This window comes from Serinus canaria, assembly GCF_022539315.1.
Source record: "Serinus canaria isolate serCan28SL12 chromosome 7 unlocalized genomic scaffold, serCan2020 HiC_scaffold_29, whole genome shotgun sequence".
In the NCBI taxonomy this organism is placed as follows: domain Eukaryota; kingdom Metazoa; phylum Chordata; class Aves; order Passeriformes; family Fringillidae; genus Serinus; species Serinus canaria.
This window is the reverse complement of record NW_026108147.1, coordinates 4,716,354-4,740,025: the sequence shown is the minus strand read 5'-3', so window position 1 is coordinate 4,740,025 and position 23,672 is coordinate 4,716,354. Positions and strand designations below refer to the sequence as shown.

Genomic DNA, 23,672 nt, shown 5'->3' with positions numbered 1-23,672 from the left:
GTTTCTAGGAAAGAGAAGTGATGAGTGATTGACCCTGCTGTTATCAGTGAAGCCCTGGGAAAGGAGGAACCATTGATGAAGCAAGGTCTGTGAACAGCAGGTTTGGGTGAGATAGATTCCTTGAGCGGTTTGGGTTGGGAAGGACCTTGAAGATGATCCAGTTCCATGGGCAGGGACCCCTCACAGTGTCCAAGGCTGCTCCAAGCCCTGTCCAACCTGACCTTGGACACTTCCAGGGCTGGGACAGCCAGGGCCTCACCACCCTCACAGGGAAGAATTTCTTCCATGAATCCAGTCGGAATTTCTTTTAGAGTAAGACCTTGCACTAGCTCAGTTAAACTCAGACTGGGGTGAAAGCTTTTCCTCAGGTGAATTCCAAGCTTGCCTTGGCCCAGCAGCTCCTGGTGGTGTTTGATGCTGTGAATCAAACACGAGAGACCTTGAGAGAGCTTTGCAGCACAACCTCCTCCAGGTGAACTTGGGCTGACCCGAGGGCAGCCAATTACCAGGGCTCTGTTCTCTCCCTGGAAGCCATCCTGGTTTGGCTTTTGGGGGGTGTTTTTCTCCTCTGCACTCACCTACAGCAGAGTGAGGAGCTGCCAGACACCTCCCCTGGGGCTGCAGAGCTGTAAGAGCCAGGGCCAGAGTGGGGTGCCAAGATTTCTGGTGGCACAGCGTGCCCACACCCAGCCAGGAGGTGGGACTGCAGCTGCAGCCAGGCCTGGGAACATGCAGGAGCACAGCCCCAGCTCCAGCTGCTCTCAGGGTTCCCTGTGAGCCCCTTGGAGCTCCCAGGCTGTGCGGTGTGTCCGTGCTGGAGCTGGGAGCACGGATCCAGCTGTGGGTGTGCTCGCCCGGGATTGCCCCAGCTGCTCTCAGCTGGCTGCACATCCTTGGACGTCGGGGGCTGGGAGTGGCTCCTGCCACTGCTGCCTTCAGGGGCTCTGGATTCTCATCTAGACCTTTGCATTCCATAGAAATCATGGAAAATTGGGGTGGAAAGGACCTGGAAGGTGATCTGGTTTTAGGTCTCTGCCATGGGCAGGGACACTTTCCACTAACCCAGGCTGTTCCAGCCTGGCCTTGGACACTGCCAGGGATCCAGGGGCAGCCACAGCTGCTCTGGGCACCCTGTGCCAGGGCCTGCCCACCCTCACAGGGAACAATTCCTAATTCCCAATATCCCATCCAGCCCTGTCCTCTGGCAGTGGGAGCCATTCCCTGTGTCCTGTCCCTCCAGGCCTTGTCCCCAGTCCCTCTCCAGCTCTCCTGGAGCCCCTTTAGGCCCTGGCAGGGGCTCTGAGCTCTCCCTGGAGCCTTCTCCTCTCCAGGTGAGCACCCCCAGCTCTCCCAGCAGAGGGGCTCCAGGCCTTGGACCAACTCTCATACAGATACTTCCTGCAAGAAACACTTTTCTTGGGGGACAAAAACCCAAACCATACACTTTCATTCTGTTTTCTGGAGCTTCTGGCTGAAGGAAAGATGGATTTCAGCATCTGACTTCATGTCTTTTGCCCGAGAGAAATGATTAATTTCTTCTGTCCCTGGGGGGGACCTGCTGTTGGCTATGGAATCCCAAGTTCCCCTCCAGAACTGTACCCAGGCAACTCTGGAGTGTGACTCAGAGCCTCCTGTGCTGCTGTCATGCTGGAAATCCCTGGGAATGCAGGGGGATTGAGCTGCCCCAGCCCCCCCTCACTGGGCTGAACGCCTCCCTGCAGTTATCCCGGGACAAGACAGGGAATGGTTGCACTGATTCTAAGTGTGCATATGGGGGGATCCATGCATTTGGGAAATCATGGGAAGAAAGAGGTTTGTTAACCTGCAGGGGAAGGACCTTAGCTCATGAGAGCCTAATCTCTGCCCTGTTGGAGGTGGTGAACTTCCCAAAACAAGTGAGCAATAATAGACATCAGGGGGCACCAGGCAGGGTGGAGGAGGAGGTGACAGGAAACCGACTGGCTGATAAAGAAGCTGGGAAAGCTGCGTTGTTGCCAAAAATCCCTAAGATGCTCCCTTTGCTCCCAGTAAGTGCAGCACTGCCAGAGAAGCTGTCTTTCCCACCCGAGGAACCTGCCCAGTGCCGGTGCCCAGGTGGGCGCTAATGGCTGCAATTAGCAAATAACGGCACGAGCTGTAATTAGCAAATAACAGCAGGAGCTGCCTGTGAAACACAGCCAGGAACGGCTTGGTCTTTCTGGGTTTGATCCCAAGCCCTGGAGGTGTTTTGGCAGCCAGGGGAAAAGCCCCAGATCCCATTCCTTAGCATTCCTGTCAGCAAGACCCAGGACCATGCTTTCTTGGCCATCACTGCGTCCAACACCCCAACTCCCTTTCAAGTGTAGGATGCCAGATCTGGGTTTTGGGGGTTGTTTCTAGCAGCTTTGCCTAAATCCCTTGCTTACACCATCATTCATTGCTATTGGGAATATATTCATTAAAAATTCCAGGGCACTTCCAGGTCATTTTGGTGATCACATATAGGATGACTTTGGAGCCAGAAAACATGACCTTCCTGTGGCTCCATAACAAACACAGTCCTCACTTGCTGCAGGTGCTGCTCAGTACTGGAATACCAGTGGAATGCCAGCACCTCTGTGCTCACATTGGTGTCACCTCCCCCTGGCATTTCATTTCACATCTTGGTGCTGATTTTGCTTCTCCTGTCCCTGGAGGATTTCTGTGGGAAGGGGTGGGTGCAGCTTTGGGGCTCCATTTCTCTGTGACTCCTGCTCAAACACACAGTTCTGGCCTAGAACTGTTGACTCCATAGTGCAAAATACCCTTTTTTTCTCCCTCAAACTGGCAAATTTTGGTGTTTTTTTAACCCAAGAGCAATTCTGTCCCCTGTGCTGCAGGCCTTGTGTATGACACCTTGATGCTGAAGCACCAGTGCACCTGTGGAAACACCAACAGCCACCCTGAGCATGCAGGCAGGATCCAGAGCATCTGGTCCAGGCTCCAGGAGACGGGGCTGAGGGGCAAGTGTGAGGTAAGGGAAACACCAGAACAGCCCACATGGCTGCTTTTATTAGTGTTATTAATATCATTACAACATTATTATTATTACTGTTATATTGCTGTTATGCCAAAGAAAAGAGCAAGATATGATGTAACCCTCTCATTTGTTACCCCTCCCAATTATTCCAGCAAAAGCAACAGCTTTTCTGTGCTTTAATAACTTTTTTTGTGCTCTTTAATTAGTAATGGTCAAGCTATGCTGTAAAAAGAGTGGGGGTAGGAGGAAAGCACTGAGCACCATTCCATCACAAGAGGGTAAATTAGATTTATTTGATGTATTTTAAGAGCAAGCAAATGGAGAGAAAAGTGTAGATATTAAACAGAAAGAATGAAGGTTAATAATAAAAATTAATGAGTGGTTATTAGTTACAGCTAACAGCAGTGGTGATAAATGGGGGTATAAGTGTGTGTTCATCAATTCTTTGAGCACCTGGGAGGGCTGAATCCCAGAGCATAAATATTCCAGCACTGTCAGGATGGGGCTGGGAATGTTCCCAGCCATCAGATAAGATATCCACGTGGTGGCAGCATTGCCATTCCTTAAATTTCCCTGTCCTGCCCTCCTTTATCCCTTTCAAACCTGTCTCTGTCTGTGGATACCCATTTAATCGAATTTTGGGATTTTCTGGGACCAAATGAGCCTCACTGCTAATAGCCTGGCCTCCTCAATGGCTGTTAGAGATGTTCTCCAGTGTATAAGTTTGTGACTGTAAGATCCCAGGCAATATTACTGTCCTTAATTTCCTGTCGATTTCCTTAAAGAAGATTTATTGTCCTTAATTTCTGTGCTTACCTTGGCACTTTTGGTTGCTCTCACTATGGGAGCTCTTGTTGATCTTCACCTGCTTTCCAGCTGTGTTTCCCTCCTGCCCACAGGTGACTTGCAGCCTCACCAGACTCTTCTTTTTTTCCAAAAATAGTAAATTCTGCCTTAATTCCCTGCTGGCTTGCTTCAGGCTCTGCCCTGCCATTTCAAGGATGCACTCCCTTGTCTCTCTGGTCACCTTTCCTTCACCCCCACCACCTCCTGCCAGCTCGTGTCTCAAAGTTTCCTTCTTTACCTTGACTGGATCTGAAGATGACTTTCTGTGTCGAGCAGATAAATGTTGCGAGGAAGGGATTAACCCAAAACCTGAATTTCCCACCTCAGGACCCACTTTAGTGTTTTGCTGTCTGTCTTGATGGCTTGCTAAGGAGACAGAAAAGAGAGCCAGGCACTCAGCAGTGATTTTTTTCCTTCCCCTTGCAGTGCATCCGTGGCAGGAAGGCGACGCTGGAGGAGCTGCAGACGGTTCACTCGGAAGCGCACACACTGCTCTACGGCACAAACCCTCTGAACAGGCAGAAACTGGACAGCAAGAAACTTCTAGGTACCATTCCCTGGGGGACAACCCCCTTCCTGACCCCTGGGAGAGGTGCTGGGGCTCCTTTCATCCTTAGCACTATGCATCTCCAAGAGGATTGTTCCCAGCTCCATGCACAGGATCCATCTCCCTCTCCTCAGGCAGACCCCTAAACCCTAGAGAGCTTAAACCTCCTTTCTTTGATGTCTTCAGAACATAAATGGATGTTTTCCTGAGGAGGAAGGAGAGTTCAGGCAGTCTGTTTCATCCTTGGGCGCTCTGGGTGTTAGAGAGTTATCCATGGCTAGGGAAGGAACTGGAGCAGACTCCCAAGGATTTGGATCTGCAGCCCCCAGCCAGCTGCACAGGCATCAACAAACCCCTGGCAGCTTTGGACAGTCAGCAAGAGAGATGCAGGGGCCTCTACATTTGTTTAATGTGGAGTGGGATTGTTTATCCCTTTCACTGGAGACCAGATCTTCCTGAAACAGGGCCGTGTCTATTGTAAAATACAGACAAAAATACAAAAAAAAAAAAAAAAAAAAAGATATTTTCCCAGCAGAAATTCTAAGGGATGGATGTTCAGATAACCAGCCCTCCAAAGCAACCAAGCAAGATGGATTTCAGCACCTCTGTGGAGTCATCATCACTTCCCTTTACTTCCTGCCTTTTTGCAGCAGTAGGCTGGAGGGACAGTTTGGGAAGTTGCCACATGGGGATCTGAGGAAAAAAAAAGGCAAAAAAAAAAAAAAAAAAAGCCCCCCAAAAAAACTGTTTCTGGAACGTTGAGATGTTGAGAAAGTTTATTTTGGGATTAGGCAGACTTTGGATGATGTAAAAAGAGGTTTAACTCTGTGGCCTTTGTGATGTAGTGGCCACAGCAAAGGAGCTGGAAAGATTTTGCTCAGTGTGTCCATGAGCTCCCAGAGAGGGAAGCCATTAGGCAGTGGTTAAACACACAATTAGCACGGCATTTATAGCTCACTTCCCACCTCTTTAAGGCCAGAGAACCCAAAAGTAGACACCTCCAGCTGAATGATAGCTCCATTAGGATGTAAACTTTCAGGAATTTATGATGTCATATGCTCGGGAGTGGAAAACCCACAGCCCGAAGGAGCTTTGGTAAATCTTCCCTGGGATAGCTGAGAAAATTCTCTTGGGATACTTTTCCACTCCCTCCTTGGCCCTGGGCAGGATCTGTCTCAGCAGTGCCACAGATGCCTTTGTAGATAGAGTTTATTTGGATAGCATTTTTGGGGGGACACCCAAATTGCTGAACCATTCCTGATGGTTTCTGTAGAGAACCTGTGGGGGAAGCAGCCCTTGCTCTGCCTCTGCTCCAGTGGTTCTGTGCCCACCATGGTTCCCATCACTCATTTCATAGTGTTTGCAGAGGTCAGCTTTAGTCCTTTAGAGAAGAGAAATTCCAAGGGCTTTCCAGTTCAGAGCATTCCCTGTTTGGACACAACTTGGAGAAAAGCCCCAGAGCTGCAGGAGGTCAGGTCCTCAAGGGTCTCCAGTAGGAGGGGATGTCCAGTAGCTCTTAACTGGGCTTAGACCTGGTTTCCTAAGCCTACCTGGCACCATTTTAGTCTGGAAATGCTGACAGTGGCACTGGCTGCCAGCCCACATCACCCCCTGCTCTCCTGATGGCTTCCACAGGGCTGGACCTGAGGAAGGATCAGGGAAAAGCTCGGTGGGGAAAGGGGAAGGTGCCTGTTACAAACCCCTCCTTCAGCTGTTTAAAAGGCTTTTAAATTTACAAACCAGCTTCCTGGGGTTCTCTGAAACACCTTAGAGGGTTTTTAGGGCAGGTTTGAACGCTGAGGGCAAAGCTTTGTGTGAGGTTTAGGGATGCAAATGGGAGTTTGTTAGGGCTGAGTGTCTTGGCAGGTGTCTGATGACTCCGTGTAAACTCTTGGCCTTTGATACCTCTGTGAGGAAGAAAAAAGCCTGAGAAACCTCAGCCTGAAAGGCAAAAGGCTTTTCAGGACACAGGATGTTTCTTGTTAAGCTTCTGCAAATGAAAAGGGGGATGTGCCTTCATGGAATCACAGAATCCCAGAACGGTTTGGGTGGGAAGGGAGCTTAAAGCCCATCCCATCCCACCCCCTGCCATGGGCAGGGACACCTTCCACTGCCCCAGGCTGCTCCAAGCCCCAGTGTCCAACCTGGCCTGAGGCACTGCCAGGGATCCAGGGGCAGCCACAGCTGCTCTGGGCACCCTGTGCCAGGGCCTGCCCACCCTCACAGGGAACAATTCCTAATTCCCAATATCCCATCCAGCCCTGCCTTCTTTTAGTTTAAATCCATTCCCTGGGTCCTGTCAAGGATACAAAGTACAAACCCATCTCTCCCTGGACAGTGGAAACACTTGGAACCTGTTGGACAAGTTGAAACTTAGGCAAATAAGGCTGCTTTTAATTTGTGGGGAGCAATCCTAAATTGTTGTCAAGAAGATAAATAGGGAAATAATGGGTGGATTAACAATGAGAGATGTGACAGGAGGTCTGAGGCAGGATGATCTAAGAACTTCCATGTGGATCTAATCAAGCAGGGCATCTCACTTTGAGCTCAGATGAGTCCAGATGCATGAACTCCTCTCTCAGGAGCAGAATCCCAAATGGTTTGAGTGGGAATGGACCTTAAAGCCCATCCCATTCCACCCCCTGCTGTGGGCAGGAACACCTTCCACCAGACCAGGTTGCTCAGGGCCCCACAGAATTTGCTCACACACGAGCCCAGAGAGTGATGTTGCATTTCCTACAGATTCAAAATTAGCCCTGCAGATGGTTTTCTCAATTTTTCTCACATTCTCCTTGTTGGTTTTGCTATTTCAGTCAAAACACATGGTTTTTCTTTGCTTTTCTTTGGTTTATTTTTCTGTCTTCCTCTTTTTTATGAAGGCCATGCTCTCCAAAGTCATCTAGTAACTGCAGATGAGCGACAATTGGGCTGTTTTTATGATTTCCTGTCCTCCCTCAGTGGGAAGGGGTTAAAGTGCTCATCTAAGACACACTGAGGGATTGTTGGTGGCATCTTCCTCGTGTATAGTCTCAAAACATCAGACAGCACCCACACCTTGCCTAAAATGAGTGATTTATAGACAGCTTTTGCAGGAGCCTAAGTGTGTGCATTGTGTGTGTGTGTTGTAACGGGGCTGGGTGAAAATGGGAAGAAAACCCCCAGGAAGAAATGTGTGTGTTTCTGTGCTTGGAAGGATTGCTGAATTGCCACAAAATTGGCCCCAGAGTCTGGTGACCTCTGACTTTGTGCCTCATGGGTGCATTTCTTGTCCCCCCCCAGGTTCCCTAACGTCGATGTTTGTCAGGCTGCCTTGCGGTGGTGTCGGGGTGAGTACCTCCCTTTAATGTGTAAATAATGTCCTGTTTGTTCTCCCCCGCTCCCCTCAGCACCAAAAATTGCTGCTCTGCATTCCAGGGTGGGTAATTGCAGCCAGATGCTGCCCCTGAGCAGGGGCTGCCACGGCCTCACGTGCCTTTCTTCAAAAGCAGCCGCAGCATTTCGGGGCTGCTCCGGAGAGCCCGAGCGTGAGGGACACTCAGAGGCAGGTCCAGGAGGAAAAACCTCATTTCCCAGCCTGGGATGTTCAGTGGTGAAGGAGTTGCTGTGTTTGGAAGCAGCCCTTGCATCCCAAAGTGCTTTTTTTCCTGCTGTGGAAAGCAGGACGTGCTCGTGCTGTGGAGCTGTTCCATCCTCAGTCTCAGGCTCCAGAGCTTCCTGCCTCCCACAGCAGGTGGGAAACGTGGCCATGAAATAGGACAATATTTGGGAATGTACATCTTCCTGTGAATAGCAAGTTTGCTGTTTCTCTGCCCTGGAATGAAACAGCTTTTGGCACCTTTTATTCTCCAGCTCCAGGATAATCCACGTGGATTCTCCAGGAGGTGACTAAGATGCTCCTCCATCCCTCATGGAAAAGCTGAGTGTTACTTTTCAGCTGTCAAATTTCCATATAATCAGGCTTTTTGCTGTTGTTTGTTCCTGTAAAGCTGAAAAAAACCCCCACCCCAAATACCTTGTTTTGAAGGTTTTCTTGTTTTCCTTTGAAGCCTGAAAGCTTAAAAGTTTCCCTTTCAAGTCAGACTTTGTGCTCCAGAGTTTCTGTGGAGGGTGACAGGACAGAAAATCGTGGAGAACAGGAAGGGGAAAAGAATGAGAAGAGACAATAAAAGGCATTGTGTTTGAAAATTCACAGTGGTAGTTCTGCTGCATAATTGTAGCTCATGAGGTTGAATTTTCAAGGTCTGGATTCTGTTATGGAAATGAAACAAAATTGTTTTCTTCCTGAGTCTTTGCAAAATCGCTGCTTTGAAAATTATCCCGTCAGAAAAAAAAAAAAAAAAGAGAATAATCGTCGTTTATTCGTACCGCCACTCGTGGAGATATTTTATTTTGTATTGTAAATATGCTGCAGTCGCCTAATTCATGGCAAATTTTTGGCCAGAGCTTAAAAGGTTTGGATTTACTCTGCCCTGCAGTCAGGCATGCCATTCAAAGCAAAAAAAATTATCATTTGCAAATGAAGACTGAATGGTAACAAGTAGAGACAGTGTCTGAGCCCAGCACGGGCCCAGCAGTCTTGCATTAAATCCCAAATCAGGGCAGGAAACGCCTCAGTGCTGGTATTCCTGATATGCTCCCAATAAAGATGCTGCTTGCTTGTCTCCACAGACTCTTAATATTGAATATTGGCTGACTCTGGTGCAGTGTTTTAGCAATCCTATCAGCAAAACCTGTGCCAGGGCCTGCCCACCCTCCCAGGGAGCAATTCCTTCCCAATATCCCACCTCACCCTGCTCTCTCTCAGTGGGAAGCCATTCCCCATTGTTTGCCAGATATTTTTCAGAGGGCAAACATGATGTCATCAACTCAAAAGGAAAAGAAAATAGAATTAAAAATCAGTAGAATAATGTGGGACAGGTCCTCCTTTGGATTTATACTGGAGCAGGATAAAGCAGAATGATGGCTGATGATTGGAATTCAGGAGCTGAGGGTGTTGTGTGAAATTATGGGCTGGAAAGCTTTGAAACCAGGCTCTTCCTGCAAGCAATCAAGTGTGGCTCTCTTACCTTGTGGATGTTGTGTAGATGAAAAGGAAGGATGGGTCTGGGGGGGGGGGTGCAGGGCAGTTTTTGGGGGGAGAAGCCCCTGGAGAGCTGTTTTGCCTCGGGTCAGAGGATGGAGCTTGGGCAGCCATGAGTTCTCCTCAACAATGAGTGAAATGAAGGACAGGCAAGAGAGAGAATCATGGAATATCCAGAGCTGAAAGCACCACAGGGATCATTGATCCAACCCCTGGCCCAGAGCACACCCCAACAGTCCCACCCTGGGCATCCCTGGGAGCATTGTCCAAACACTCCTGGAGCTCTGGGAGTGAAGCAGCAACAAGAAAACAGTTCAGAGCAAATCCCTGCATCTCATAACACCTTTCAGACTCTCTCTTTTAATTAAAAACTCAGTCTTGGTGAATCAAAGTCAAGGAGAGAAAGAGCAAATTTGTTCCCAGGTGCTTGGAAACTCTTTTTCCTTGTTGGTTTATCCCAAAAACCTTCCCATGGCTGACAAGCCTCCTCCCTCCTGCAGCCTTCTGGTCCTAGCAAGAGAGGAAGAAAGCACAGGAGCACTGAAATCAACAGGTGTGAGCTCTGAGTGAAACATCACTCATTTATTTCTGCTGATCACTTGGGAATCCTGCTCAGCTTCACTCCTCTGCAGCTCACACCCCTTTTTCCATGTCTGACTTCCACACACCACGGCCTTCCCTGATCCAGGATGATTAGAGGAAGGTTTTGGGATGTTGGAAAGGATGAGAGTTTGACAAGGAACTCTCACAGATGTGTGTGCTTGGCAGAAAGATTTTTGCATGTGGAATCTGAAGAAGGAATAGAGATGGCAGCAAGTTTTGATATAGAAGGAAAGAATTGCTGAGCCAGCCTGACTGGATAACCAAGGAGCAAAGGGTGTGTGAGTTAGAAGGGGTTTTATGGCTTAGAGCAAAGGATAAACCCACCCCAAACAAGAAGATGTTTTTACCAAGCAGGAAGAGAGCACAGGCAAACAAGGCAGCAAATGTGGCAAGTAGAAAAAAGGTCTCAGAATTTTCCACTGCAAGAAAACTGAAAAACAACTTCTAGCTGAAACTGTGATGTACTGACTGTGAGTGACTGGAGAGCAGTGCCATGAATATGGTAATTAGTTATGATAGGCTGTAGGTAATAGTTCAGGTATAGATTGGTTCTGCTGTATGAAGATGCTCAGCAAAGAAAAGTAAATAATGCAATGTAACCAAAACCAAAGGGTCTCCAGGCCTGCCTGCAGCTGGAGCTGACAGCTGTGGGCACAGGCTCTGTCACCCACCACCCTGGGCTGCTGGGACACCTTGGATACAATAAATTGCATTTTGGAGAGCCCCTGGAGTCCCACATCCCTCATTCAGGCTCTTACTTTGGGAGAAAGGAGTTTAAAATTCAAAAATCTGCAGGATCATCCCAGCACACTTGCATCCAGATTCTTTAAAGCACTCAAAGTCTGATTTTAGGATAGCTGATAAATTTGTTTTCTTTCCTGTGTGGCATTTTGCTGTGCACGTTCTAAAAATATCTGAAGATCTGCATCATTTTCCTGCACGTGTTCTAAAAGCTCCAGAGGTGTTTGTGTTGATCTTCTCCAGAGGAGGTGATTCTGTTTTGGGGTGCAAGGGCTTTGATTAGAGCATATCAGCAATTGTAACTGTGCAAGCAAAGTAGGTTCTTGCAGAGCAGAGAGCACGGAAAGGACTTCAGTGGAATGGAAATGAGGAGGAACTAATTAGGGAGTCAGAGGAGCAGAATGTGAGAATTATTTAATTGAGAGCAGGAGGAGACATGGTGGGGTGTCTTCCTCTGTGAGGGAAGAGCAGAACTCCTTCACTTTGCAGGGTCTGGAGCTCTGGTTCAACCTGTGTCATCCTGTCCTGGTGCTTGATTTCTTACCTGTGTATTTTTTCAGTAGAACTTTAATTTATTTTTATTCAGTAGAATAATTTTAATGTATTTTTATTCAGTAGAATAATTTTAGTGTACTTTTATTCAGTAGGGTAATGAAATCTTTTGTGAGGTGCTCATTAAATTCTGAGATAGCTGCACATTAGTGAATAGGAAAGTTTACAGTGTGAGTAGGAGGAATTTACAGTGTGAGTAGGAGCCTCATCATGATATTAATAAAAAAACCTTGGGTTTTCCTTAAAGGAAGGAAATAATTGTAAGGAATTTGTAATTTTTATTATGAGGAAGGAAAAACTCTTTGGGTTTCATTTTGGACATTCTTCCTGGCAGGAGCCTGGTTTCTGCTGGGGCCTGGACGTGGCAGTGCTTGGCTCTGGCACTGAAGAATCCTGACTTTTTTATGGGAAAACAGCCCCAACAGCCATCTGAGGGTCTGTTGGCCCCTTAGGATGTGTGAATTTGGGTGTTTTGTATTTCCATTCCTCTGGTGCCTCACAGGGAATGAAGAGGGCCCAGGGAAGGAGCCCTGAATTCTCTGTGTCCAGGCAGGAAGGGAAGCTCTTCCCTGCTGGTGTCCTGAGGTACTTTCTTCCAAAGACCAAGAAAAATGGGTTGGCTCTGCTGGAAGATGGGTTGGCTGTGCCAGAGCTGGGATAGATCCTTGGGGGGCAGGTCCAGAGACAGGAGGCCAGAGATGGACCCTCACAGAGCACCAGGGCACTGCTCAGTGGGGAGAAGCAGCAGCTTGGGCTTCTTCCCACCTCTTTAGGGGCCTTTGGAGAGACCTGGTGAGGTCAGGCCCATGGGTGCACTCCTGATCCAGGATTCCTGGAGCTGTCCTGTGTAACTCCAACTTTATCCTGCTGCTGTTCCCATGTTACTGCCCAAATCTACAGGGGTCCAGAGGAGCCTTGGGGCCACAAACAGGCACTGCAGGGCTCTCCCACAATGCAGTGGCATTCCCCCAAGGATTATTGGTGTTCTCCAAGTGCTTTCCTCGTTTATTGTGACTTCCAAAGCATCCTTAGGGTGGATGCTACCAGAAACCATCCATGATCACAGAGCTGGAATCACTTCCAGTGGCAGCTTCAGCACTGCTGGGAAGGAGGTGGATCAGTCCTCTGTGGGGCCACTTGTGTCTCCTCACTGCTCAGTGAGCCAGGCACAGCAAATGATCCCTTTCTTCCCATCTCTGCTTTTTGCCTTTGTTTCCATAGATACACTCAGGGCAGAGTAATGTGTGAAAAATGGCTGGGGGTCCTTCCCCTTCCCCTTCCCCTTCCCCTTCCCCTTCCCCTTCCCCTTCCCCTTCCCCTTCCCCTTCCCCTCCCAAACCTTCCCCTCCCAAACCTTCCCTTCCCAAACCTTCCCAAACTTTCCCTTCCCTTCCCAAACCTTCCCAAACTTTCCCAAACCTTCCCTTCCCAAACCTTCCCAGAATGTCCTGTTCATCTGGTGACAAGATCTGGAATAACAGCACTGCAGAGTGCCTTGCCTTGCCTGTGGCCTGTTCCCACATTTTCAGGGGGGGAATGTGATGATTCTGTGGAATATTTAATGTTGAAGCAAATCTGTGTGCTCAGCAGGGGATGCTGAAGGTCTGTTGTTAGGGTGGCTGAGCTTGTGGCTCCCCAGGGAAGCTGCTGTCACTCCAACACTAAACATCCCTCTTTATTGTGATTTTTTTTTTTTTTTATTTTAAAGAGTAATTGAATTATTTAATAAACCGTTTTATTAAAGAGAAATGCTGATTCTGTGGTCACAGAGTCACAGAATGGTTTGGGTTGGAAAGGACCTTAAAGACCATTTCAGTCCATCCCCTGCCATGGGCAGGGTCACCTTCCACGAGCTCAGGTTGCTCCAGCCTGGCCTTGGACACTTCCAGGGATCCAGGGGCAGCCCCAGCTGCTGTGGGCACCCTGTGCCAGGCCCTCCTGACCCTCCCAGGCAACAATTCCTTCCCAGTGTCTGAAAGAAAGAAACCCTCTCCCTTTCAGTTTAAATCCATTCCCCTTGTGCTATCCCCCCGTGTGAGTGATGGCTTTATGAGATAGGGGTCTCCTGGTGCCTGGCTGCCCTCCTGGCTCCTGACCTGTTTCCTGTGTGTCCCCTCAGGTCGACAGTGACACCATTTGGAACGAGGTGCACTCGTCGGGCGCCGCTCGCCTGGCCGTGGGCTGTGTCATCGAGCTGGTGTTCAAGGTGGCCACAGGAGAGCTGAAGGTAAGGGAAGAGCTCTCAGCTGGGCTCTGGGCAGGGCTCTGCCATGCAGCACCTCCAGGACCTTCTCCTCCTGCACAATGAGGAAAAGCATCATCCACTGCTGTGACCTTGTGAGGAATCCATCCAGAGCAAGTCCAGAGTTGCCAAGCAGGTTTAAGGCTTCTGGCTGCAACCCCTGTGTCCCTCCTTGTCCCTCTGACCTTTTCCTTTGCCTGTTCTTTGTGTGCAGAATGGATTTGCTGTTGTCCGGCCCCCGGGTCACCACGCAGAGGAGAGCACACCCATGTGAGTGTGGGCTTCACTGACTTCAGCCAGGGCTCCTTTGGTGGGGGGTCCACAGCTGGGAATTCCACAGGATTTCTCTTAGGATATCACTGTGGAGTTTCTGTTGGTTGCTAGATGAGATGTGTGGTGTTCAAAGCTCCCCAGATTCTCTGGAGCAGGGTTAGGTCCTGCTTAGTTCTTTCAGGGGGGTGTTTCCTGGCAAGGATCAGCAGTGGGTTTGGACATTTCCCTGTTTTGGACATTTCCCTGTTTCCCTAGAGCCTGCTGCTGGAATTCAGCACTTCCAATGGGAAATAGATCTAGTGGAAGGTGTCCCTGCCCATGGAACGGCATGGACTTCAAGGTCCCTCCCAAGACAAGCCTTTCCATGTTTGCAGGGAGGAAAGAGGTGTGAGAGCAGAAGGAACTCCTTCCTCCTGTGTTCTGTCTAGGTGATGGATGCAGTGGGACCATGGGAAGCTGTAGTAACACCTCTCTTTTCCTCTTGTCTCCCCTCTCCAGGGGTTTCTGCTATTTTAACTCCGTGGCAATCGCAGCCAAGCTGCTCCAGCAAAGGCTCAACGTGAGCAAAATCCTCATTGTGGACTGGGTGAGTAAATGCCCCTTCCTTCCCTTTGGGAGGGCAGGTGGAAATTATTCTGGGTGGGCTTCTTCTTGCAAGAGCAAGCTCTGTAAGTCAGTGAAAAACTTCTTGTCTGTTGTCTGCAAGCCAGAATTTGGGGTTTTAATAGAATAAAAGTGTTCTAATCAGAGAAAACATTCTTAAAGGGACCAGAATTTTCAAATAAAAATAAAGGGCTTCTTTGGGGTTCTGCTGTGGCAGTGTTAAGATTTTTATTTTTAATAAATTTTATGTGGCAGGGAAGGCATTGGAGTGGCTGAGTATCAGCCAAAAGTTTTGGTTCTGTTGCCACAAATAACCCATGGGTCAAACCCACAAGATAAAATGCATTTATTTGTCTTTTAGGCTTACTGGGTGGGTGTTTTTTTCCTCACTTCCCACCTATTTTTCATGTCAGGGAGGGGCATTTGAAATAGCTGTCCTGTCACAGGCTGTGTTTGTGCACCCCACAGCAGCTCAGTAGGGGAGCTCTCATGGGTTGTGTTGTTTGACCTGGAACCAACAGATCAAATTTGTATCAGTGCTCACCCCACAGACTGACTAAAGATGCAGATCTGGGGCAACAATTATCCCAGTATCTCCATCTGCCAAGGTTGCTGTGAATCCAGTTCTTTCCATGCAGGTAAATGATCCTCAGTTTGATTGCCATGTGGGATTGTGTTTATCCCAGTGTCAAACAAGGAGAGTGATCTCAAACTAGGTGTGCCAAACAGGTCATTCCCATTCCCCAGAAACTGCCTCAGCTTGGAGAAAACAAAGCTCAACAGCAAGGAAAACCCCTCCAAATCCCAAAGGGATGCCTTTAATCCATGGTTTTAGTGGAGGACTAACCTCCCTGGTGTGATCCCTGTCCCTGCAGGATGTCCACCATGGGAATGGTACTCAGCAGGCCTTCTACAACGACCCCAACGTCCTCTATATCTCACTCCATCGCTACGATGACGGCAACTTCTTCCCGGGCAGCGGCGCTCCAGATGAGGTGAGCACATGGATCCCAGAGCCCTGGCACTCACAGGAGCTCCTGCCACCTTCAGAGCTCCTCAGGGTTTTGTGTTCCCATCCAAGGACACGCCAGGTTCCTGTGATCCAGCAGCCATGGGCCCGGTGTCCTGGCCAGAGCAAACAAGTCACTGCAGTTCAGCTCTCCAGCCCTTGGGGACAGCCTGCTCCAGAGGAGCCCTCTGCCAGCTGTCCCAGCACTCCATGTCCTGTGCAGCATTTCTCCTTCCTCAGCAGAAGTTGTTTCTTAGATGTTGAAGGAGCAGATTAGCCATGGCTGCACCACCCACACTCGGTTTTCCTGACACAGCCATGGAGCCTGTCCACCTCCCCTTCTCCACCTCTCCTTCTCCACCTCTCCTTCTCCACCTCTCCTTCTCCACCTCTCCCTCTCCACCTCTCCCTCTCCACCTCTCCCTCTCCACCTCCCCTTCTCCACCTCCCCTTCTCCACCTCCCCTTCTTTCTCCTGGCCATATCCAGGCATTGCTCACCACCACCAAGGCTGCATCTCCACCCTGAATTTGTGGGATTTGAGGGCCAGCCACGACACTGCTGGAGCAAATCCCCCTTTCCTGCTGGTGTCCTCAGAGCCTGCAGCAGGAGGCCTGGGCTGGTGGAGCTGGAAACTGAGCTCTGGATGGATACAGCCTTCCTTTCCCTATGGGCTGGCAGGAAATATGGTCCTTCAGAGGGATTTAGCAAAGGGAGATTTTTTGGAATACTTAGAGTGCTCCAGGTGACATCTGAAAACTTCTTCCCCTGTCAATTTTACATTTTCTGCTTGAGAAAACATCAATGTTTCCATTTCAACCTCTCAAGAAACTTAAATGTGACGTGATGCTGCTGACTGCTGTAGTGAATGAACAGCAGCCCTTTGTATCAGGCTTAATTCCTGCTTTTTAGCAATCTGGTTTACAAAAGGAGTCATTTTTAGATGTGTCATTTTAGACCAAATAAAAGAAAGGATACAAAACAAGTTTGATTTAAGCCAGTGATGAATAAATAACCCACTGTGGGTAGATGAACACCCACCCCTGCGTTCTTCTAGCAGAAATATTTGCACCAGTACAAGGAATAAGGTGCAATAAAAGCCATGCAGTTTTATCCAGCTGTGCAACACATTGATTTTCACTTTTTAATTCTTCATTTTTTTCATATGCAAAGACCATCTTGGCAAAAAAGAAAAAAGAAAAGCTGGAAAAGCTTGGTTTATTTTTCAGTTTTCCCCTCTCTCAGGTAGTTGCAGGTAGGGCAGATGGGGACATTTGCACTACAAGCAAGGAGAGGGATGTATTTACATCTCCCACCCACATGTCCCTCAAGCAGCCAAAATCCATTCTCTGTGAATCCTGTTTTTCTCCAGCAGAGGGGGAGCTCACTCTGATTAAAATACACTTTTTCCCCCCAGTTGCAACTGTAGTGAAATATAAAATATGCTCCTGAATCAAGCTTAAAATGAATTATGGAAAGGTACTACATGCAGCACACTCTGCTGCAGAAAAATCAAGAGGGTGCAGTTGATGTTGGGCTGGTTTTTTTGGGTGGGCAGCAGTCAAACACCACCAGTCCTCAGCTCCCATGAAGATCTGAGCGTGGAGGAGCTTTATCTTCCCTCTTGTTTCAGGGACCAGGGACTAATCAACCTCACTGCTGGATCCAGATCCAAATCCGACTGGGAGAACATCAAAAGAGCAAAGAAGTGTTGCCAGAATTTGCTAATTGAGAGTCCCATTTCCCTTCTGCAGGTTGGCACAGGAGCAGGAGTTGGTTTCAACGTTAACATGGCATTTACTGGTGGTCTGGATCCGCCCATGGGAGACACGGAATATTTAACTGCCTTCAGGTACTACTGAGTTTTCCCTCTCACAAATGTGTTTTCCACCTCAGCTGGGTTTGTTTCTCCTTGTGCCATCCTCCCTGATTTTGCTTTTGATAAGCTTTAAAATTTTGATATTATTCATCCCAGAGAGGCCCTGGCACAGGTGCCCAGAGCAGCTGGATCCCTGGCAGTGTCCCAGGCCAGGTTGGACACTGGGGCTTGGAGCCACCTGGGACAGTGGGAGGTGTCCCTGCCATGGCAGGGGTGGCACTGGATGGGCTTAAAGTCTCCTTCCCACCCAAACCATTCCATGATTTTTCTTAGACACTCTCCTGTCCCACCCCCTGGCTCCCCTGTGCCACTGGTCCACCTGGCCTCTCCTTTAACAACCTGAAGTGCTTTTCTGTCCTCACACCTCTGGTGCCTAAATTCAGGCAGACACACAGGGTGTGAATTTCTGGGATATCACCTTTGTGGAACAGCATTAAATCCAGGAGCATTATTTTCTGCTCTTCCCTGTTATATCCCCTTAGGCTGAGCAAAAAGCACCTTTTCCCCCTCTTTTTTCTGCCATCATGAGGCCCTCAGAGAACAGACAGGATTTCAAATGACACCAAATTCCTGCCATTTGTGTCACTCCTGGCTCAGGAAGGCAGCACATTGCTCCAGAGTGGAAGCCTGGCTATCCCAGGATGGATCTCTTTGTTAGCCAGAGCACCTGGAGCTGGGGACATGGAATATTAATTGAGAGTCCAGGCTCCTGGAAAAGGCTCAGGGCTGCACACTGGGGCCTTTGCCAGCCACTCCTGGGGTCTGCTTGCCTGGACACTGCAGCTATTTGGGAGCAGCCTTTGGAGTGGGTCACAGCCCTGATTTTGGGGAGTTTTGGGGGAGCTGAGGGATGCTCCTCCCAGAGCCTGCACACCTTCAGTTTAACCATAAGTTAAACGAGAAGCTTTTTTTTCATCCTCTGCCAAGTTTGGCCATGATAGTACATTATCAAGTGACCTTTTTAAATCTTAACCAGCTCCTTTGAAAAACATTTTTACCCCCCACCCCCCGAATCTTTCTATTGATTTTAATGTAAAATAACTCTTTGAAGTTTGCAATTTATAGTCCCCTGAGAGTTGGAAAGTGAAGGGAATGGGTCATATATCCTATTTTTTCCCCCTTCTTTTCTTGCTTTAGCCTCTTGAGACAATACATGCCTTCAAGGCAGCACCTTGTTATTCCACCCTGTCGAATGCCACGTTGCATTTGCTGGGGATCAAACCGAAGATGAAGAAAAGATAAGAAAATTGGCCATAATGAACTCCAGAAGCAGGAGGCATTTTCACCATGAACTTGGAAACTCACAGTGGAGAACTGAGCTTTAATTCAAACCAGTCCAAATGCCAAACTGTGAGGCTTTGAAGTCTGGAGAGGAATCAGTGGAAATCCTTTGAGCTAGGCAAAGATACTGATAGACTTTTTTTTTTTTTTTTTTTTTTTTTTAAGTCTTAACTCTTCACATGCCTGTCTGTTTCTAGGGAAAAAATTCCTTTTTTTGTGTAGAAGGAGAAGATTTCAGTAAGCAACATGCTCCTCATTTTCTGTTGTTGTGTTTCAGGAAAAGCCAGTGTGTGAGTTTGAGAAATGAAAATAACTGAGATAATTGTCCTTCTGAACGAGAGAAATGAGGGAATTAATAAATCACAGTGAAACCCCTCATCCCCAAAATGAAAACCTATTTCAGAGTGGGTTTGCTCCATGCAAGAAAGAGATGGGCACTCACATCTGTGATTTTCATCCTCTCTCCAAATATTATTAAATTATTAGTCTTGGAGTGCCCAAGCTCTCCTGACCTCTGGATGGTCCTTAAGGCCATCGAGATGTATCAGAAGTGAGAAAAGGAGTTAAAAATGAGTTTTCCTCTGCACTTTGTCAGTTGTTGCCTTCCTAATCTGGGGCTGAAATCACTGCCTGCCCCAGCTCCAGGTTGGGGAGCTGTTTTTGTGGGGGGAGGGGGTGCTCAGAAGGGATCTGGGGAGTTTTTTGGGAGCCTGGAGCTCCTGCACCCTGCGGTAGCTGCAGCTGTGCCAGAGTCAGCCCCACATCCCGTGTCTGAGCTCACCCCTGAGCGTGTGGGCAGTCCCAGACTGCAGAGATCAGGCAGGAATGGGGTCAGTTTAATGCAGGGAACAATGCAGGGCACGTCCTTCCCAAAGTCCTGAACTCCCAGAACGTTCCCAGTGCGTCCACTGCTGTTCTGTAGTTACAGAAGCAAAAAAGCTGTAAAATTCAGAGGGGTTTTTTGGACCAGGATTTGTTGTTCCCTTACATTTTATATCAGCTGAAATCCTGTTTGCCTCTCTCAATCCTGCTGATCCAGGTGCAAACCCAGCTCAGAGACCTGCAGGAAAAATGGGAAGGCTTTGGCTGGTTCCTTATAACACGGGAACAGCAATCAGTGCAATTAAAAATGTTTTATCTGCAGGAGTTTCCTTCTGAATTTATTGCAAGGAAGTTGTTCTGATGATGCCAGCAGTTGTGTTGTGTCTGAGAGTTTCTTCCCCTGTCCCAGTAATTCCACCACAATAATTCCAGCCATAATTCCACGTCCAGCTCAATTCCACATTTGACTTTATTTAAAACACCTCAGCCAGAAGGAAAAAGCCAGGACTGCGCTTCCTGCTCCTCCTGCTGCCTTCAAAAAGCATTAAACAAGTTCAGGAACCAATTTTAGGGGCATTTGGGTTTTTCCCTCGATCCATAAACCATTTGAGGAGTGAGGAAGAGGATGAGGGAGAAGAGCTGATGCTGATTTGCCTGGAACAGTTGCTGTATTTTCAATTTCATGCTCTCCCCACGCCGATTTCATCCCGAAATTCCTAATCCCTTTGGACACAGTAAATGACCATGGAGAAGCAAAGGCTGGAATTTTCAGGAAGCTGCTTAGCCTGAGGACTAGTGCATAACATTTTTATTTTATGTGTATAAAATATATAACGTGTATAAAACCATATATAGAAATATACATGTGATATATATGAAATATAAAATACATCAATAGATAAATATATGCATAATATAAATATATACACTTAACATATATGAATTTATACATAGCACATATAAAAATATATATAAAACATAGATGTGGCCAAGAGTGGGAAAAAGTCTCTAAAAACTGTTCAACCTTCTAAGTTTCACCAATTTACTGCTGCAATTGAGCATTTAGAGCCCAAAATAATCCTCTGTAGGATTCTTTCATTTACCTGTCATTTATTAAGCTTTAATTGGGGAATTGGCTAATGCCAGGCTAAAAATTATTCATTCAGCCTTCTGGAAAATAGATCTAAAATTGCTTTTTTTTTTTTTCCTCTCTCCCAAGCAATTGCAGAACACAATGGGGAGGCTTTGCTGGTTGCAGCCATCAGTTTGCTCTGGTGTAGAACTGCTCAGCTCAGCTGTAACCAGGCAAATAAAAGCATTTCATTTATTTTAGGCAAGCAAAACAAGCTTCTGAAATTAGGGAAATTTTGGTTTCCTTGTTTTTGAAAAAATTCTACATGGATTGAATGAATATTCAGTGTTAGGAATATTCATTCCTCAGTGAATAACTTTGCAGCCACCTCAGCCATTCCTTAAAAGACCCAATTCCAGGCAGAACTTCTTATCTCCTAGGTAATAATTCAAATTTCTGGCTTTTTTAGAGTCTCCTCAGCAGGGCAAAGCCACGGGGTTGTTTCCAGTTTAATCCTTGTTTCCCCTGGAGGGTTTGGGGTGGATCTGAGTGAAGGGGCTGGTTTTATCTGTGGACAAGGGAAAATTAAAAAGCAAAAAGCTGAAAGAGATGTGTCCAAAATGTTGTCCACAGATGGAATCTCGGAAACACTCCGAATTTTTGTCATTTTTTTCTTACAATTGAAAACACAAAATGAGGGAGGCCTGGCTTAGACCCTCCTGGATCAAGTTTTACATCCATGGAGAGCATCAGTCAGTTTGCTGTGGCTTTGGGATGCTGGTGTCATACTGGAATTGGGAGAAGGGCATTTCCCTCCCGAAACTGCCCCTGGCAGGGCTCAGGGTTAGCCCTGGGGGCTGTGTGGCTGTGCTGGAGGAGTCATTGTGCCACTGTCACCCACAGCCACCTCCAGCTGAGGGTCACCAGCTGCCCCATCCCTCTGTGCCTGGCAGCACTGGACACCTGCCAGGCCTTGGAATGAGATGGTGCTCAAGGTCCTTCCAGCCATGCTGTGCTCCATGAGCTGTCCCATGGCTGGGAATCTCCATGGATCTGTGATCCCCTGGGTTGCTCAGGGCTGTTGGACCATCCCCAGCCCTTGGGGGTCCAGCTTTGGGCTGGCTCTGGTGGTCCCACACTTCCCCTGAGATCCCAGCAGCTCCCACGGCGTCGTAACTCGGGGAGGGGGAGATAAATCTGCTTCTTTGAGCCCTTTTCCTTGGGTTAGGAATGAAAAAGCTCAGGGAAAATAAACCCTTGGCTGCTGCACTTGCTCTGGAATTGCAGCTTCAGGCCTTGGTGGTGGTTTCTCCTAAAAATTTCTGTGGGTTCCACCAAACTGTGTAAACTCAGCAGCCAGAGCTGTGCTCTTGTCTTCCTCAGGGGATCATCCTCCAAGGACAAAATGGAGAGGGGCAGTCACATCCTCAGAGGAGAAAATACAAATTCCTTGTGGGGATTTTGTGTGTACTAAGGGAAAATGAAATCCCTCTGTTCTCACAGAGGTCTCTGTGCCTGCCCACAGAGATCAGCGATATTGCAGGAGGCTCTGGGGTTGCTGTGATAAATAGTTGGGGGAAAAAATAAAGCTTGGAGGTGTAGGGTTGGTTTTTGGTGTCTGGGTGCCTGTTCCTGCTCCGTGGTGGCAGTGGAGACTGGGGGATGGGTTTGCTCAGAGGCTGATGCCCTGTTCTGCAGAGGGGCACGAGCTCAGCTGGATGTCACAAGCTGCTGACTCTGGCAGATGTCTCCTGGCTCTTTAATATCCTTGTGGCAAAAGCTGGGAGCTTTTATGAGCATTCTGATAGCACTTGAGCCATCTCAGCACAGAACAGCCCCCCTGGGCTCTGCTTTTAGAGCATCACATAAAGACTCGACTCAATAAAGTGTGAGGTTCTCGTGTGTGTGAAGATTTACAGGTCCATGCTTTGGGATGTGGGTAAAATAACCTCAGTTCCTGCTCTAGAAAGTTATCCTGGCTGGTGGCAGTTCCTAGGATGGGGAAATGGGAAAATTACAGGTCAGGTTGCCCTAGGGATACATTCAGAATTCAATAGGTGCAGTTACAATGGAAAAAACATAATTTGGGAAGTGTGTCTTGATGTGGGGATGGGATGTTTGCAGCCTCCTGTAGGTTAGGAGGAGAAATTGTGGAGTTTGGAGAGAGAGAAAGCAGAGGGGAAAAAAGGTTTTTTGGTGAGAAACCGCAGGAACAGACTCCTTGTTTCATTTAAATACAACTTCAAATCAGTAGGATGGGGATGCTGAACAATTCCATCCATTTTTTAGTGAACAGAACGTCAGAGGATGGGTTTGGCACTGGGAGAGGTGGATTTGGGTGGGGGCAGCAGCATTGGGAGAGGTGGATTTGGGTGGGATATTTGCATTCCAAAGCGGTGCTGCCCCGTGGGACACTCCAGCCTTTCGCAGTGGGAAATGAGAAGTGCAGCAAGGCAGGAAGGAATCACTTGGCAAAGCCCAGAGGAGATGTTTTCAGGGAGGACTTGGAGATGATGCTTTGGGGTGAGGTTTCCCAGGTAGTTCTGCAGCCTGTGCCAGATGCCTTCTTATTTTACCCTTATTCCCAAGTAAGTAAATGAGGATGTGATCCCAAATGGGAAACACAAGGGGTGACAGCTCATTCTCTGCTCAGAACACCAGCTGGAGGAAATCCCAGGGAGTGCAAGGAGTTCTTCCAGCCAGGCTGTCACCTTGTAGGGAAATGGTTGGGCTTTGCTGCCATGGAATCAGGCTTTGGGGAGAGGGTTGAAGCCCCCCTGCCTTTGCTCAGGAGCCCCCCTGACGTGTGTGCTGTGCTTATTCTGTGTTGCAGGACAGTAGTGATGCCCATTGCCAACGAGTTTGCCCCAGATGTTGTGCTGGTGTCATCTGGTTTTGATGCTGTGGAAGGGCACCCCACACCCCTGGGAGGATATAACCTGTCTGCAAAATGTAAGTGGGGGCTTTACTTCTGCTGCTGTCCTGTGGATTGAAGGACAGTGATCCCAGGTTTTGGGGATCACTTTGTGGGGTCTATTTCAGATCTTTCATTTCAATGGCAAAACTTCCATCTTTCTTCTTTGAATTTTCATGGCATTTATCTTTTTATAATGCATATTTTGGCC

The 23,672-nt window shown here is 48.1% G+C and overlaps 1 protein-coding gene across 6 annotated transcripts in view; it reads left to right on the top strand.

Moving 5' to 3' along the window:
- The window catches only part of HDAC4 (histone deacetylase 4), a 175,481-nt gene that overhangs the window by 144,384 nt on the left and 7,425 nt on the right, over positions 1-23,672 (top strand). For all 6 annotated transcript variants that reach the window (XM_050987626.1, XM_018911876.3, XM_018911873.3 and 3 more), the window contains 9 exons: positions 2,859-2,992; positions 4,271-4,391; positions 7,671-7,717; positions 13,487-13,594; positions 13,824-13,879; positions 14,381-14,468; positions 15,361-15,480; positions 17,248-17,345; positions 23,381-23,499. In XM_050987626.1, the coding sequence (XP_050843583.1) occupies positions 2,859-2,992; positions 4,271-4,391; positions 7,671-7,717; positions 13,487-13,594; positions 13,824-13,879; positions 14,381-14,468; positions 15,361-15,480; positions 17,248-17,345; positions 23,381-23,499 (891 nt within the window). The remainder of the gene's footprint in view (positions 1-2,858; positions 2,993-4,270; positions 4,392-7,670; positions 7,718-13,486; positions 13,595-13,823; positions 13,880-14,380; positions 14,469-15,360; positions 15,481-17,247; positions 17,346-23,380; positions 23,500-23,672) is intronic.